At 40.8% G+C, this 19,195-nt stretch overlaps 1 protein-coding gene across 1 annotated transcript in view; it reads right to left on the reverse strand.

Moving 5' to 3' along the window:
* LOC126199142 (thymidine phosphorylase-like) overlaps positions 1 to 19,195 on the reverse strand; it is a 211,738-nt gene that overhangs the window by 13,078 nt on the left and 179,465 nt on the right. The window contains exon 8 of the mRNA XM_049935898.1: positions 12,097 to 12,290. Coding sequence (XP_049791855.1) covers positions 12,097 to 12,290 — 194 coding nt within the window. The remainder of the gene's footprint in view (positions 1 to 12,096; positions 12,291 to 19,195) is intronic.

Consider the following 19,195-nt stretch of genomic DNA (forward strand, 5'->3'; position numbering starts at 1 on the left):
ACTGTACAAAACATTTAAATAGGCATGGCTGACATCATCTGACTTCATTGTATTGTTATTGAGGTCCCCACAGACGATTAGGCTTGTTTTTGAGCAAAATACCTTACCTAGTGTCTGATACAGTTTTGAGAAAAAAATATTGACATCACCACTCGGTCATCGGTAGACACAAATTACCATTAATTTTTTTGAAATGCTGTGTTCTGTTACTTCAATAGCTGAGAGTTCAAAATGTTTACCAACACTTAATGCAGGAAGGTCATTTCTGTCTTTAAATGAAATATCTCTCTTCACATAAATACATGAACACCCATCTTTCATGGAGAGTCTAGAAACAAGCAAGTTCATATGAGGCTAAGGTTAAAAATGAGATTTCATTCCCTTTGCACCAGCGTCCCATTAGACTTACAACTGAGCTGTTTAGTGTTTGTAAATTTACTTCTAGTTGCTGAACTTTGTTTTTTATGGATTGTATATTCTGGTGAAGTACTGTTAAACATTTAGTTGTACTTATCATGATGGCCTCTTCCTCTTCATGCTTGATTTCAGAAAATCTTTCAGGTGGTGTGGAGGCACTGTTTCTTGCTTGCTTGCTACGATGTGCATTTCACTTGCTGTTGTTTCCTTTTCTTTTGGTGGAGTTGTTCCTGAGTCATCTATTGCTGATGTTGTTATTGGTTGTGTAGTTGTACATGTTGTAACAATTTCCTTCACCTCTGTTGACATTGGTTCTAGGTCTTTTATTGCTGCTGTTGCTATTGTTACAAATGCTTTCCTGCTGGCACTTACTTCTAATTCTGATCCTTCTCTAAGTTCTAGCACTGCTACAGCTGGATTCATTAGGCTGGCAAGGTCCTCCACGACATTGACAACCTTGCTTGTGCAAGATACTTTGCAGATCTTTTTTGCTGTTGGTAGTGCAATTGTGTCATATTTATCACTTCTAGAAAAAACACTTGTCATGATCATTATGATCCTCTGGCAGATTAATGATTTGCCCCACTTTTTAGGTGCATTCCATGTCTTGTAAAGTGCTTTCTTTCCATGTTATCTGGGTGAGAAAAAGAGCACTTAAATTGGATTGACATATCTTTTTGTAAGCCCTGTTTGCTTTGTGGATCCCTCTGTTTACACATGATGATTCAATAAGGTCGTGCCTATATCGTATGTCTAGCACTATAATTTTCTGATCTCCAAATATACAAAGTGTCTCTCTTAATACTCTTGTTGCTACTGTCAGTACATTTCTATATACGTCATTCATGCAGCCTGCTATCATGATACACTGACTTGCGACACACAATTACTGTTTTTATGGTCCTTCAGTATTTCCTCTAGGCTTCACCTCACTTGTCATATTGAAGTCTTATTGGTAAGAAAGAATTTCTGTTATTCCTCTGTCGTGCCTGTCAGAAAGCAACACTATACTAACACTTTTTGATAACCCTTTGTTTACATTGTTGCACCGCTTGTTTACCCTCATTTTATGAAAGTTGGTTTCAGAAGCTCTATTTTGACATAATGAATGCATTGTGCATTTCTTTGCTGCCACCATAGATTGAAATGTTGTATTTGGATTGCCAACCTCTATCGTTTCAAGTTCACTGCCTAAGGGTAGAGTCTGAAAATGATTTCTTAAGGGTAACTGGAATCCATCTGAATTAAGTTTGGGTTCTGCACATTCCTTTGGTTCATTGTAGGTTTGGGAATCTCCAAATTCTATTTGTGATGGTGTAAACAGGTATTTCACTGTATTTTACAGCAGCTCAATGTGTTCTTTTGCGTCTTTCAGGTCTTTCTGCAATGCTTCTCGCACTTGCATCCATACAGCTGTTACACATTGTTCCACATGCACATGATATGTCTTCTTGATTCACTTTCAAGAAACACTGGTATGTTACCACCTATGCATCACTGAGTATACTCTAACATCACTTAGTATGATGTTATTGCACAATATGTAGTTTACGGACACTAAATACTTGCGATTTATGGAACTATTTTCTAATATGTCTACACTTGTCACCATCTTGTATGGAATCTTGACTGTTGTGCTTATAATCCTCAGTCCTCATTACAATGGTTGCATTTCCCTCATTGATAGGCAGTACCAACATTCTCTTGTTGGCATTAAGGGTTTTGATATTGCTCAAATATGTTAATCCCCTTCAAAGCACTACACATTAAACTCTCTTTGTTGAATAATACAAGGAACAGTTACTAGCTACATTTGTAGTAATATAATATTTGAGTTTCTGAAAAGAAATATTGGGAACTGCACAATCAAATACTTATATAAGTCAAAGAAAGTTCAAAATTTAGTCACAGAAATAATGTAGTATCTGATATCTAGAAATAAAAATGGGATATTCTATAAAGATATGATGTCCTTCTGTAATTCGAATCATTTTCCAGAATGTCTCTATTGGCAGAAACACATAACTCTTACTGAATACATTACCTTCCCCAGAACTTTATAACAATAATTAGTGTACTTTAATGGTAATGATCAATAATTCTTCTTCATCTTTCTTATAAAGGGCCCTACAGTGGAGTATATGGGCTCATCTGGAAAAAGTACTGTATGGCTTTATAGGCAAGTTGCATACACTAATTTTCTTTGTTCCTTGAAGTGACTGTGCAGATTTTTGCAGCCGCTACTAACACTTGAATATTAAAAGCATTTCCTTCATATTTGCTATTTCTTATAATTTGTCTCTTTAATAACAAAAATGGCATGTTCCTTCAAAGAGTTCCAGTTTCTTTTTCAACTTCTATTGATTTAACTTTGCTCTCAAAATTGTTAACATCACATCTAATGGAGTTGCTTATCTATATTAATGTTTCACCGAAGCACCACAGGGCTTTGCCCATCTGACTTCTAATACAGCTTTATGATATTTAGAGGAATAGCTTTTGTAGTTTATCTAAATCAAGTTTGCGTGTCTGCCTGTTTTGTCTGGAGCTGTTATGCCCTGAATTCTCTGGTTAATGTTGATATTGGACGCTTGTCTGTAGCATCAGGATAATGGGATCCTAACTGATTTATTAGTTGGTGGGTCGAGGTAGGCGCCTTTCATAGAGTTTTTCTGATTTTCTTTTGATATAGGTATAGATGGATGGTTCCTCTAGGCGCCTTTCATAGAGATTTTCTGATTTTCTTTTGATATAGGTATAGATGGACGGTTCCTCAGATGTCTGTCTGCTGTCATGGACCAAACTTCCAATCCATACAACATACTTGGCAGGATAACTGCCCTGTATAATCTAAGTTTTGTTTCTGTGCTGAGTCCTCCACCTTTTAATAGTGAATACAGTTGGATGAAAGCAGCGTAACCTCTACCTCTAGATCTTTTTATCTGCTTTGCGAAGGTTAAGTGTTTGTCTAGTTCAAGGCCTAGGTATGTAGCTGAGCCACTCCATTCCATTTCCTTTTCAGCTGCAAAAATACGTCTGTTTGGGGGGCTCAGTTTCCTCATAAACATGACTGCTACGGACTTTTCAGGATTTATCTTTATTTTCCAAATGTTGCACCATTTTACGATCTCGTCCAAGTGCTCCTGCAGCTTTTTTGGTATGAAATTGTGGTTGCCACTACTCCTGTAAAGTGCCGTGTCATCGGCATACAGCGCTATCTCACCTGCCAACTTTGGCACGTCGTTTGTGTATAGCGAGTATAATATGGGGCCAAGAACTGAGCCCTGTGGAACTCCTGCCACAGCATCCCTGATTGCGCTTACATGTTTGCCGCAGCTGACGCGGTACTGCCTCCCCACCATAAACGAGTCAATCATGCTGATAATATGTCCTGGAATGCCTAACTGGGATAACGTGTATATTAAGCCATCATACCAGACTTTGTCGAATGCTTTCTCGATGTCAAGAATGACTGCTCCTGTGCTGTGTTTCTGGTCTCTTGCCCTGCATATGTGTTCCACCAGGCGCAGGGATTGATGAATGGTGCTATGTTCAGGACAGAATCCAAATTGCTCAGGGATGATTATGTTATTGTCTCGTAGGAATTTGGATAGGGCGCTGAGGATCAAGCACTCTAGTACTTTCCCAAGAAAGCACAGGAGTGAGATGGGTCTATAGTCTTGTGGAAGGATAAGGTTCTTATTGGGTTTATAAAGGTTATGGACCTGAGCAGTTTTCGAGGCTTTTGGGAAGTAGGTTAAGGAAAGGCACTGGTTGTATAGTGTGATGAGGTGGTGATTGCGTTGGGAGGCAGGTGTTTCAGGTGTGGGACACAGATCTTGTCAGGACCATGGGATTTGTTATTTCCTGAGCGCCTGATGCAAGCACATAAAAGTCGATCGGAAAAAGGAGTAAATTCTGAGCCACTCATCCATTTATTATTTCTTCCTGTCTGTCACTCTCATCTTCGATGATGTGAGTACGGAATTGTGACTCTAATGATGTTGCCAGTAATTCTGCCTTATCCTCATCGTCGTATTCTAGCCCATTTGGACCTCGGAGTGGCCTGTCTACCCTGGGCATAGCCTTCTGCGCTTTTGTGATTTTCCATACTCAGTTCGTGTCTTATTCTGTATTCCTAAGTTTCTCTTCCCAGCAGAGCCCTCTGTGCTCTATCAGTCTTTCCTTTATCAGGGCTTCAAGCCGCCTAAGTAAGCGACGATTGGCAGGATCGCAATAGCATTGCCAATCCCTCCTCACGCGCCACTTGGCAACTATCAGCTCCCAGATATCAGGGGGCTGGTCCCTGGCACCAGGCTCGGTGGCTAGCCTGGTGCTTGTCTCTCGAACACAGGTCTGGAGGACGTTTGTGAAATACTCTACTGCTTTGTCCACCTCACTCTCGTTCCGCATTTGTGGAATATCCTCCAGGTGTTGTCCTACCAGGGTGGTATATTGTTTCCAGTTAGTTTGATGTGTTGTGTTTGCCATCCTCCGGATTGTGTCTTCAACATTGGCACATTCCAGGACCACCGGGTTGTGGTTTGAGTTCAGCTTATAATGGACTGTTGGTGCAGCCCTCCAAGGCAGGACCCTGCACAAGAAGACATCTAGGATGTCAGGTGCATGGTCGGGGTTGTAGGGGATGTGAGTAGGCTTGTCGGGAGCAATTATTCCCACTTGGGGATTGCTCTCGATAAACCTTCTCAATCTCCAACCTCCAGCATTTGTCGTGTTGCACCCGCAGTCCACATTTTTTGAGTTCAAGTCCCCTGCTATTATGACTCTTTCTCCGATTTCGATCAGGTGTTGAAGGTCCTGTGCGCCGAAGTTGATATGCGGGGGTTTATATGCCGATACTATTTTAACTATGTTGTTACCGACTTTTAATTCTATGCCAGCCGCCTCGACTGCAGCCAGATTTGGCATTTCAATCGTCCGGTGACAAATCCTCTGCTTCACAAGGACGGCGACTCCTCCGCCTGCGCGGTCTTGCCTGTTGACTCTGTGCACGGAATAATTTCGCACTTTCAATCGATCGGCCAGCTTTAGATGTGTCTCCTGAATGCAGGCTATATCTATGGCGTGACAATCTAGCTTCCCCAGTTCTCTGAGTTCTCTCAGAAAACTGCCGAGATCGCTGTCCGCGCTTGGCCCCGCCTGTGGCTACTCCTGCGCTGGGACTGCAGTATCGTTTGCTGTTGTTTCAGTAATAATAATAATAATAATAATAATAATTTTATTGTCTTTAAGCCATTACAGCAATAGACAAAGTCATACATATAATACAATACAGTACAGTACATGCTATAAAAGGACAGAATTGTTAAGAACTTTACAGTTTAATATCACAGGTCATGAAATCCTTTACATTGTAGAATGGGTTTACAACTAACCAGTCATAAAGTGTTTGTTTGTATTGTTGCTCTGGTAAATTTTGTATACCTTGTGGAAGTTTGTTAAATAATTTGTGGCCCATAAGTTCATAACTGTTAACTGATTTTGACAGTCTGTGGTAGGGCGTATAGATAGAGCTGTTTGTCCTAGTGCTGTAACAATGTATATTTGCCCTGCGTTTTACTTTAGGTAAGTTCTTTTTTGTGTAGATTAAAACATAATAAATATATAGGTTTATTACTGTCATGATTTTTTGTTGAGTAAACAAAGGTTTACAATGAGCCTTGTATGGTGAGCCTGTAATTATCCTAATAGCTTTCTTTTGCAGCAATAGTATATCATGCACACAAGTGGAGTTTCCCCATAAAATAATGCCATAGGATATGATGCTTTGGAAAAATGAGTAGTAAGATACTCTAACATAATTTTTAGGTACACAGTGCATTAATCGCCTTAACAAATAGATTACCCTAGACAATTTACCGCTAATATACTTAATATGTGGATTCCAAGAAAGTTTATCATCCAAATATACCCCCAAAAATTTAACACAACTAAGATCATCTGATGGAAACTTGTCTTTTAAACTAAATACCATCTGCTGGGTTTTGCTTTCATTAAGCAAGAACCCATTTGCTTTAAACCAGAGTGAAGCTTGCTCAATTGTCTCTGTAACACATGTTTTAAGGCTATTAAGATCATTACTGCTGTTCAGAAATGTTGTATCATCAGCATAGAGTACTGTTCTGGATTTGATAAATGATGGCAGGTCATTTATCATTATTAGGAAAAGGAAAGGGCCCAGCACGGATCCCTGCAGAACACCTACCTCAACTTGTTCTATACTGGACATTTCTTTCCCAACACAGACGGCTTGCTTACGGTTTTGTAAATATGATCTTAATAGCTTAAGGCTGTTACCTTTAACACCGTAAAAGTCCATTTTTTCGAGTAGTAGTGTATGTTCTACACAGTCAAAGGCTTTGCTTAGGTCACAAAAAGTCACTTGGGCAAAGCATTTATCTTCAAATACTTGATGGATGTATTTAACAACATTGTATATGGCAGCAATGGTTGACAGGTTTTTCCTAAAGCCATACTGTGATCCACTTATTAATCCTATGTTATCAAAGTAAACAGATAATAGTTGGTAAATTATGCATTCTAGAACTTTTGAGAAAACTGGGACTATGGATATTGGCCTGTAACTTGAGACAGAATTTTTATCTCCTTTTTTATGTACTGGAACTACCCTAGACAGTTTAAGCTCATCAGGGAAAAAATCCTCCAGTATACACTTGTTTATACAATATGTTAGGGGGTACACTATACAGTCTATTACTTTCTTAAGCATGTTACAAGACAGGTCATATATGTCTACACTGTCTGATGATTTTAACTGCTTCACTATTCTTAACACAAAACCAGGTGAGACCTCAAAAAAATTGAAGGTACTTGTGTTTGTTGATGACCTAGCAATATTTTTTGACAGTAACTGTGATGAGCTGATTTCAGGTTTAATTATAGCACTTCCTACTTCCTCAACTGATTTAATAAAAAAGTCATTAAATTCCTGAGGAGAGATACTAATTTTGTCACTTCTTTTATCTTTGGCGACACTATTTATTAGAGTCCATGCTGCTTTGCACTTATTGGTGGATTTCTCAATACTTCTGAGATTGTGTGCTTGTTTGGCTTCCACAATTGCTTTTTTGTACTCATTCCTAGATCTAACATAGGCTAGTTTAGCATGGTTGGTTTTCAGATTTTTATAAATATTGTACAACAACATAACTTGATTTTTCATAGTAGACAGCTGTTTTGTGTACCATGTATTTTGTCTATTTGGAACTTTTGCTTTTAGGACTCTGTCAGTTACTTTGCATTTCTTTATTGGTATGCAGTCATTAAAGTGTCCCAGAAATGCTTTGAGAAACCTATCAAATAGTACCTTTGCTGGCAGATAATTGCTTAGAGTATAATGTGTCTCATCATAACACAGGCCAAACCAATCTCTGTTAGAAACCTGTCAATTTTCTCATCTGTGACTGGTCTAGTGACCACAACTTCTGGGACAAACTTATTTACATAACTCTTATCAAGAGGGAACCTACTTGTATAATTGAAAGATACTGAATCATGATCAGAATATGGAAATACTGTCACAAAACATGATTCTTCTGTTGTTTTAAAATTTACAAATATATTGTCAAGACATGCATGTTCTCTTGTAGGTTTGTTATTGACTGAATGTAAGTTGCACTGTCTTAGTAGGTTTTGGAGTTCAGTGACAGTACGTTTTTGTGTTGTTACATCGAATTCAGCATTCACATCTCCACCTATCACAATATCATAATGTATCCATCTAGTATCTGTAAGTACATGTAACAGCAGGTCCAGTTTTTCTAAAAATACATTGGTTATACCCTTAGGTGACCTGTACAGGGAAATTACAACTAACTTAAAACTGTCTATTACTATACCAGCAGCTTCAAAGTTCTGTTCATCACACAGAAAATCTAGATCTAATCTATTGAATGTACCGCTAAAAGACTTGTTAACGTATATTGCCACACCACCTCTTAAATGCAATTTTCTGCAGTAGCTACTGGCAAGAATATAATCATCAAATTTAATAAATGTAAGTTCACTCTCACTAGCCCAGTGTTCACTTAAACAAAAGATATCAAACTTATTTTCTAATCCAAAGTCATTGACAATAAATTCTTTATCCCTTACTCCTTCAGTGTTAAGATAACAGATTATAAAATCAAACCTGTCTTTCTAAAAAGAAAGGTGATGAGACTTACCAAACAAAAGCGCTGGCAGGTCGATAGACACACAAACAACCACAAATATACACACAAAATTCAAGCTTTCGCAACAAACTGTTGCCTCATCAGGAAAGAGGGAAGGAGAGGGAAAGACGAAAGGATGTGGGTTTTAAGGGAGAGGGTAAGGAGTCATTCCAATCCCGGGAGCGGAAAGACTTACCTTAGGGGGAAAAAGGACAGGTATACACTCGCACACACACACATATCCATCCACACATACAGGCACAAGCAGACATATATGTCTGCTTGTGCCTGTATGTGTGGATGGATATGTGTGTGTGTGCGAGTGTATACCTGTCCTTTTTCCCCCTATGTCTGCTTGTGCCTGTATGTGTGGATGGATATGTGTGTGTGTGCGAGTGTCTACCTGTCCTTTTTCCCCCTAAGGTAAGTCTTTCCGCTCCCGGGATTGGAATGACTCCTTACCCTCTCCCTTAAAACCCACATCCTTTCGTCTTTCCCTCTCCTTCCCTCTTTCCTGATGAGGCAACAGTTTGTTGCGAAAGCTTGAATTTTGTGTGTATATTTGTGGTTGTTTGTGTGTCTATCGACCTGCCAGCGCTTTTGTTTGGTAAGTCTCATCACCTTTCTTTTTAGATATATTTTTTCCACGTGGAATGTTTCCCTCTGTTATATTCAAACCTGTCTTTCTTTACAGATGCACTATTTTGCTGAGAAGCTATTAAATCTCTGGCACTATTTATCTTATGGGCTTCTTCCCCTTGCTGCCTTCTACTAAAAAATCATTTAGACGCAATGGAGGTACAGTTTTCCGTTTGCCCACTACACTTGATACTGCTTCTACTCTTGGAGGTCTCTTCGCGTCTTCTTGTTCATGGCATGATCTAAGTGGCTGGGTTCCCACTGTAGGTAGTTCAAATGTTGCTGCAGAATGGACAGCTGGATCACCTGTTGGTACACTTGTTGCTGAATATGCTGCCACTTTTGCTGCTTCTGTTATCTTAGTTCCTGAATGAGGTGTTCTACCTGTTGTAACTGTAGTTACAGCTTCCTCTCTCCCAGCACGTTCTTTTGTAATCAGTGATACCTGAAGTTGTGTTACTGCTGCAACTGGAATACATGGTAGGGAAGATACTTTGCAGGCGTCCTTTACCAGTGGTAGTGGAATAGGATCACTTTTCTTACATCTAGGAGAAACAATATCCACTACCATTTTGATCTTTTGACTGAGCAGCGATTTCCCCCATTTATTTAAATGCATACCATGTGTTGTGAAGTGCTGCCTGTTCCGGAACTGGCAGTGGAGATGAAGCCTGTATTGTGGGTGGGGGAGGTGTAGATGGGACTGGGGGGAGGGTCGTCTCCTGCACTGTCGCAGGGTGTGCCGCAGGTGTAGATTGGACGGTGGGAGCGGGCATAGCTGCCCTGTGTGGTCGCATACTCGGGAAATCTCTTGCTCGCACTTCAAAGTTTGGTTGTTGACGAGCCTGAGCATTTGATGTGGCTGTTACTGCTAGGGCAGTTTTCTGCTGCCTCTGGTTTTGCACCAATCTAAGGTATACTTCACAGCCACAATAGTTTGCTGGGTGGGGGCCTTTGCAGTTGGCACACACCAGGTTTGCCACTCTCTCTTGCTTGCACAACTTGGTAAGGTGGGGGCCTGCACACTTTATACATCTCAGCTGCAAGTTGCAGTTGCTGCTCGAGTGATTAAATTTTTGACACCTATGGCACTGCCCAGGACCTTCCGGTTCATTATACTGTTCTGCAGTTATTTGGTATCTCAGCAGGTATTGCAGTTTGAACACCTGCTGAGCATCCTCATTGTTTTCTAAAACCACCAAGAAATTTAGCTCTTTCTTGCAGCTGTGACTTTCTTCTGCAGTCGGGGGGAGGGGGGGGGGGTGTTTGAGAATTGGTGAACCGAGTGTACTATGAATCCTTCCTCTATTAATTCATTTTTTATGTCCTCTTCTTCAGCATCAATGGGTACATGCTTTAGTACTACTCTCAGAGCCTGTTTGGGGTTGATAGAATATGTGTGGAACTCTATTTCCTTCCATTCAAGTTCCGATTTAACTCTTTTATAATCCTCTACATTTTCCACCTGAATTTTCGTTGTCCTAGGGCAATATACTGCCGTCAATTTCCCCTTTATGGTCGCTTGCAGCTCCTTAAGGAGTAACGGGCTTCCCTTTGTAATATAGGTGATGATTGGCAGTAATCGCTCTTTTCTTTTGCGCCTAACCATCTGCAATTCGCATCCTCCATCTGCGTCTTCATTCTCTAGGGCTGAGAATGAGTTCGCGGTCAGTACATTTACTACAACTTTCTTGTGCTGTTCACTTTCCCCCTCTTTTTCTGACTCTCTCCTATCATTTTCCGACTCTCTCCTATCATTTACTGACTCTGTCCCGTCTAAGTCTATGTAGAGTCTACTTGTACCCGAACTGTTGGAACTATCAGAACTATCAGAGCTCACCTTCTCTTGCACCATTTGCAGACTAGCCTCGTGTGTGTTAGCTGTTTGTGCGGCCCTACTCTGGCTGCGGGTTCTCTGGCGAGAGCCGCAGCGGTCTAATTGTGAGGATTCCCTCGAATGACTTGTTGAAGCCATATTAGCAGTCAGTCTAGCAATCAGTCAGTTTGTGGTGTCGCCATGGGACACTGGATGGTGTTTAGTTCTCACCTCCACAACTAAGTGGCAGGTATCCGCACCTGAGCCAGTTACTATGCCTCTGCAGATGCGGGTAACCGTGCTGCACACTGGGCCCTGGCCTGCTAATTTCCTAATATCCCATAGGGGAGCAGGGAGGATGCCCCACGGCGGCAAGAAAAGAAATGCGCCCGGCAAGGGAAGCACCAAGAACGGCACCTCGGTTGCGCAAATCCCGGCCACAGCCTCCGCACTGGCCAGTAAACCAGCAAACGGTAACGCTACAACCACAATATGCACATCCGTTAAGTGCAAACACGACAATTTTGCAGGATACACATGACAATTTCACTTTCTAACTCCAACTTGACAAGGCGAGCAGGAAGGGAGAGACCCCAAGGCAGAACTAAAGCTCACGAGCTACACAATGTGTCTGCTCAGTGCGCCAGTCGCTCCACTAATGGTGCAGTGGATGATCTAATAATGAGTTATATACTTTTTAAATAGTTTTTCTTAATACCCCTGGATGTTGCTAGTGTTAACTGTTTTACATGAATTTCTTCTGGAACCATATAACATTTTGGGTCCTTTTATGTTAACAGTTATTTGATGTTTTATTTAATAAATAATTTATAATTTTATAAGGAAACAACTATCTGAGATTCTTAGACATTTGTCTAAGAATAAACTATACATTAACCTTGGAGTTGACACATGCATGACATATACACATTTCCTTGAAATTTTCAATGAGCTGACCAGTGATCATTCCTCTTGTTTCTTATAATATCATTACATTATTGAAGACTGAACCCCTATTTTCTTACTTACGTTGTCTGCTGCTGGCAGAATAGACTTTGTATTTCCATGACAAAGCTCCTTTGCATCAGATTGTGACACTCCTTGGCAAACTAACATTTTTTCAAAACGGTTGAGGGCTTCTCCATTTTTAAGCACTTGCAAAATCATATTTTTGCCTTCTTGAAAACTTTTTGATTTTCCACAAGATTCTAATAACAGACCACCTGGAATACCAAAGAAGATAGCATATAAAGGAACAGATATGATATTCTTAGTTTCATGGTGGTTGTAAGTGCTGCTTAAAAGTGAGTGGATGTGTTAAATTGGTAGTGTTTTTAAACAGAATGTTATCTTACAGACTATATTTAGTTTTACTTTTTTTCTTTTTTTTTACTAGATAGGTTCTGTACAACACAAATTTGAAAATAATGGTACAGAATCAGCCACTGAATCACAAAGCAACATCTGGACAATGATAACACTCAAAGATTTATACTTTTTGTTTAGAGCTTTAAATTAGAAACATAATACTTTTTGCTTATTTCCATGCATAAAATGCTGTGAAAGTGATTATTTTTCAATACTTCCAATTACTGTCACAATCAAATATTTCTGTTCACTGAGCATAAAATGACCTAGCAGTCCATTCCTGTTTTATATTCTGTCAACTAACATTTTTTGTTTTTGCTCAGAGAATATCTTTACTTATAACGCATCTACCAAAATTGGGAAGTAATTTCTGCAATCAACAATCTGAGTAAATTAGCATTATCTGTGACTCATTGTTAGTGTAGTTGACAGAACCACCCTGTAAAAGCTATTTCTGCTTGTTAATACACGTCTTGAAACAGTGAAAAGTCTGGGATCAATATCCATTGGTTATGAAAAGAATAGATTACTACTCACCATAAAAATGACATACTGAGTTGCAGACAGACACAATGAAAAAACTGTTTACACATTGTTCTTTTGGACAAACCCTTTAACAGAAAATAAAAAGAAAACATGCACTCATTCACACAAGCAGGCACACCTTACACGCACACATGACCACTATCTCTGGCCAGACAGCAATGCTTGTATTGAAAGAAAGCACAATGTGAAGTAGGAAAGGAAAGTTGTATGGCTGCAGCGTACTGGTGGGGGAAGAGAAGAATGCTGTCTGATGGAGCATGCAGGAACTAGTAGGTGGGAGGATAAGGCTGCCAGATGCTGCATTGGAGAATTGAGGAATTTGGAGGGGGGGGGGGGGGGGAGAATGGAAAAGGAGAGGAGCAGAGAGAGGAAAAGACTAACAGGTGAATTGGCAGTGACCAGGCGCCAGACCCTTCCTATTCCAGTCACAGGTTCATCCTATTCCATTGAAGGCTGGGCCACTTGTGAATGCAGCCATGTCATGTACAAACTCAGCTGCAATCATCACACAGCCTTTTGTCTTTGTGTGTCTTATCAACCAGCCATCCATCAGGATGAATGGCCACTGTCAAACTGTGGCCAAGACTAAAGTGGACTACCTGTGGCACAACATCCAGCTGAATATAACAGACTTCATTTCAATGGCTGCTACACAGCCTGGGCCATCTGAACCCTCCCCTCCGCCACCAGCTTTTCTGAACTGCGCAGATGGCTGTTATCCTTACAGCAATTTCTCTGCTCCCAAAATTATCACAGCCTCAACCTCCAATAACCTACTGTCCCCAAACCCTTCACCCAACAGTTTCAACACCTCTGTACTACCCACCGCTTCCCATTTCACATCCTCTCATGGACATTGTTCGCTACTCTCTGCCAATGTACCCACCAGTCTCCTACCCTCTCTGCTTACCCCATTTCATGCTCCCCAGTCCCCTCTCCCCTCTCCCACAACCTCCTGAAGCTGCACTTGGCAGCCTTGTGCTGCTCCCTGCTAGCTCATGAACGCTCACCTGGTAGAGCTCTCCTCTCCCTCAGCCATACCCTGCCTTTCCTGCCCCTTCCCTCCTCCACTCCAGATTGTTGCTTCCATTCAACACAGCAGCTGCTGTCTGGGCAATGTGGCTGGAGATAGTAGTTACGTGTGCATGAGGTGGGCCTGCTTGTGTGAATGTCTGTGTGTTTGCCTTTCTTTTCTGAAGAAGGCTTTTGCTGAAAGCTAAGTGTGTAACAGTCTTTTTGTTGTGCCTGACTGCAGTTCAACGTGTCTTCTTTATGGTGAGCAGCTATCAGTCCTTTTCAAAATGTATAACTTGAGTCTTCCTACATCCCCAAAGGTGAGATATACAGAACACAATGAGTGAATGGATGAAAGAATGAATTTTATCAATCTTCTTTGTGATTTTACAGCCTTTTGTCTATTTTGTGTCCTCTGTGTAACCATCCCTTGGAAGAGAGAGCCATTTTTTGTCCCCTTGTAAAACAGATATCTGAAGGTAACGAGAAATTTCAAGAAATGCCTAAAAGTAGTTGAAAGATTTCAATAGCACATCTCATAAGTATTATTGGGTTCTTGGTTTTTTATATATTCATCCTGGTAATAATGGAGCCAGAAGGCCCTCTCTATATTTTCCATCACATTGTGTCTTATTTAAACAAGAGGAAAATAAATTTGAGACCAGTTCAAAAAGTAGTGCAACCACAGTAACACACAATTTTTTAGTAGTACAATAAGACTTGCCAGCTTACACTGTGGGCAAAGACAACACTTTCAAATGAAAAAGTGGATATGACTACATAATTGAGTTTACATAATGCTGCAGCCCATGAAGAATTACAGTTCTTTTGCTTTTTAAACACTTTCACGGCAGTGTACAACTTGTTATTTAGTGCAAGCACAACTACAGATTCTAAAATTTTGACAAGGTGACTAGGATCAGGCTCGGTGTGCAGTACTTATGGATGAAAGAAACTTTCACATGATGTGTCAGTGCCAAGTTACATAGCTTGATGAAACTTGGACCATCCATAGAAATAACTGCTACAGCATAGTACAGAAGGCAACTGAAGGAAATATAAAATAAGACAAACACAAATTATACTTTTATCCAGACATGATACTTACACTTAAGTACCTGCAACTTGTGATGGGTCCCAGGACATTGAACATATTGGGACATGGTTCTTAATAGTGTGTGTAATCACAGCAAAGCATGATCTGCATTGTGCTCCCATGCTGGCCACAAGGTTGGTACAAAATTCTTTTGGTAGTGCATTCTATTCCTTCACCAGTAAAGTTAACAACTGCTGGGTGGTGTTAGGTGTATGTGAATGTTCTGCAACATCGGCCGGTGGTGGAGGGGACGCATGCATGGGGTTCGAGTCCCAGCCTGCAATCAGGAAAATCAGAGAAGAACGTTCCGTTCCACCAAGGGCCGCGGACGGACCAGACAGAGACGGACGCCGGGACTTGAACCGCACCACCAGCCGATCCAGGTGCATCGGTGATTGGCCGGCCGCGGGAAGCGGAGAGCGGTCCAGCAGAGATATAAGCCCGCGACCGATGATGTCCCGACACTTCGCCTGAAGATGATGGAGACGCATTCCATCGAAACGTTGCTACGAGATGACGACGCTACTCAGCTGACAACCCGTGAAGACTACATATATGTCGGACATTATTTAATACAATATTATTGTTAAACTCTTATGGTTACACTACTTATTATTGGTACATTATTTGCATTTATCATGTTACTTTGGTTTCAGTGGATAAGACTGGTACATTATTATGCACACTGGCCCATTATTATGTATCAAAATACTCCATTTTGGCAGAGCTTAGTTTTTGAATGATGTACATGGAGATCCATTTTTTGCCTTGTGTTGTGAGTGTATACGTCTTTCATTTTTGAGGAAGAGTGCAGGTTTTTCAGTCACATACTGCTGTATGAATACTATGTTTTCGTATATATGGAGGCAGAGAAGTGGGAGGATTTGCAGTTTCCTGAAGAGTGACTTGTGAGATTTTCTGTGTTTGGCACCTTCTATGATTCTTACGATTCTTTTTTTGCATTGTAAATAGCTTGATGTGCAACAAGAAGCTCCCCAGAATATGACTCCATACTTCAACATTGGTTAGGCACTTCCATAGCACATACATTTTAGGCAGTCTTTACTACAGCAGCTTTCAACAATCCTCATCACATAGCAGGATGTGTTCAACTTTTTGCTGGTAATGTCAATACAAGTTCCCCACCTGACATTATCCTGCAACAACAGCCTGAGAAACTTTGTCAGGTCAACTCTATTTACAGCATTGCTTGTCAATTGGGTATTTACAGTTTTGTCTGACATTATGGAAGTTGATTGCTACAGTTTTTCCTTCATTTATGATTAACTTGTTGTATGTGAACCATTCTGCTATGCTATCAATTACCTTTGTTATGTTTTCTTGTAGTAGGTTTCCTGATTTTACAGTAATGAGAAAGCTTGTGTTGTCAGCACACTGGTAAGCATGTTAACACTGTATGTTTGTTTGCTGGTCATTTACATATTGGAGGAACAGCACTAGTCCCAGTACTATCCTTGGGGAACACCATATTTCGTGTCTTGGTAATCTGGGTAATGGTTTGTGATTTTGTTGCAGTCAGGGTCTTGTATTCCACTGTTTGTTTCCATTTGCACAGGTATGACCTGACCTAGTCATTATGTGTGCCTCTAATGACTACTCGATTTAATTTTTGTACGAGTGCTTCATGATCTAGTAATATCAAATGCTTTTGGCAAGTCAAGGCGTACACCAGTGATACAATCACCACTGTCCACTTTCTGCTAAATTACACTTAGGAATTCATAGATAGCACTGTTGGTTGAGTGGTTCTTCCTAAATCCGAATTGTGCTGTGGCTAGGATTTGATATTTTTCCACAAAGGCTGTAAGTATTTTGTGGAAGACTTTCTCTAGAATTTTTGACAAGCCAGACAATTTGGCAATTGGCCTGTAGTTACCAATTTCTTCTATGTTTCCTCTTTTGTCGATTAGTTTCAATTTTGCAATTTTTAGACAAGAAGGGAAAATCCTTGATGCCAGTGAACTATTGCATAAATTATGTTAGCAGTTTTACAATGTGTTCACTACATCTTTTTATTATTTTATTTGATCTAAACTTCAATAAGTCATTCATACCCTGGGTCACCAAGATACTTTTAACCTTTCCTATACACTCCACACAATGTTCATAAATTAGCCATAATACACACATCAAAACAAATTTTGCATCACCTTAGTTCAGAGAGTTCTGGAACCTGTACAGAAAATTGGAATAGAGATCAACATAAACATCATTTCCGCCATTTTTATTGTTCATGAAAACCACACATTGCATGTTGTACCACCATGAAGCGAGACCTTCAGAGGTGGTGGTACAGATTGCTGTACATGCCGGTACCTCTAATACCCAGTATCACATCCTCTTGTATTGATGGATCCTGTATTTCTTGTGGCATACTATCCACAAGTTCATCAAAGCACTGTTGGTCCAGTCTGTCCCACTCCTCTATGGTGATCCAGTGTGGATCCCTCAGAGTGGGTAATGGGTCACATTGTGCATAAACAGCCCTTTTCATAGGCATGTTCGATAGGGTTCATATCTGGACAACATGCTGACCACTCTAGTCAAGCAATGTCACTATCCTGAAGGAAGTCATTCACAAGAAGTGCACAATGGGGTGAGAATTGTAATCCATGAAGATCTATGCCTCACCAATATGCTGCCGATATGGTTGCACTATCGATCGGAGGGTGGCATTCACATATCGTACAGCCATTACAGTGCCTTCCATGAGCGCCAGTGGTATATGTTGGCCCCACATAATGCCACCCTAAAGCAACAGGGGACCTCCACCTTTCTGCACTCACTGGACAGGGTGTCTAAGGCTTTCAGCCTGACCAGGTTGCCTCCAAAGATGTCTCCGATGATTGTCTGGTTGAAGGCATATGCAACACTCGTTGGTGAAGAGAACATGATGCCAATCCTAAGAGATCCATTCAGCATGTTGTTGGGCCCATCTGTGCCACATTGCATGGTGTCATGGTTGCACAGATGGACCTTGCCATGGACATCGGGAGTGAAGTTGCACACCATTTAGCCTATTGCGCAAAGTTAAGAGTCTTAACATGACATCCCGTGGCTGCATGAAAAGCATTATTCAACATGGTGGCATTGCTGTCAGGGTTCCTCCAAGCCATAATCTGTAGGTAGCAGTCATCCATTGCAGTAGCAGCCATTGGGTGGCCTGAGTGTGGCATGTTATCGATGGTTCCTGTCTCTCTGTACCTCCTCCATGTCCGAACAACATTGTTTTGGTTCACTCCGAGATGCCTGGACACTTTCCTTGCTGAGAGCCCTTCATTCATGGCACAAACTAACAATGCAGATGAGATTGAACTGCATTATTGACTATCTAGGCATGTTTGAACTACAGACAACACAAGCCGTGTACCTCCTTCATGGTGGAATGACTGGAACTGATCAGCTGTCGGACCCCCTCCGCCTAATAGGCACTGCTCATGCAAGGTTGTTTACATCTTTGGGGGGGGGGGGGGGGTTAGTGACTGTGTCTGTGATACAGTATCCAGAGTCAATGTCTGTCTTCAGGAGTTCTGGGAACTGAGGTGCTGCAAAACTTTTTTTGATGTGCGCATTTACGTACTGAATGTCACTCATAATCAAAGTAAAAATGTCAAAAGGTGATTTCTTGCTACCTGTAAATGTAACTTAATTTCATAATAAAATTTATTGTAACAATTGGCTTCACATTATTATGTAACAAACCTAAGGTCCTACAAAACTCAGTTGTAGATCCTCTGCTCTTTTCCCAAAGGACTATGTTCTTTGCAACAATCCCTCAGCATGACAGACATACACCTACCCATACTTGAAACAGATTCTAAAATTTTGACAAGGTGACTAGGATCAGGCTCGGTGTGCAGTACTTATGGATGAAAGTAACTTTCACATGATGTGTCAGTGCCAAGTTACATAGCTTTTCCACATTGGCTGAGGACAACATGATGGATTTTTGTGCTGCAGAGGGAAAAATCCACTAATCAGACGTGACTGGTAAACACCCTGGTCTTGAGTCATGGGGTGCCATTATTGAAGATTCTTGAGCATCTCTACAGTTTACTGAAGTTATGTCATCACTGGTAAACT

This window comes from Schistocerca nitens, chromosome 8 (assembly GCF_023898315.1).
Source record: "Schistocerca nitens isolate TAMUIC-IGC-003100 chromosome 8, iqSchNite1.1, whole genome shotgun sequence".
In the NCBI taxonomy this organism is placed as follows: domain Eukaryota; kingdom Metazoa; phylum Arthropoda; class Insecta; order Orthoptera; family Acrididae; genus Schistocerca; species Schistocerca nitens.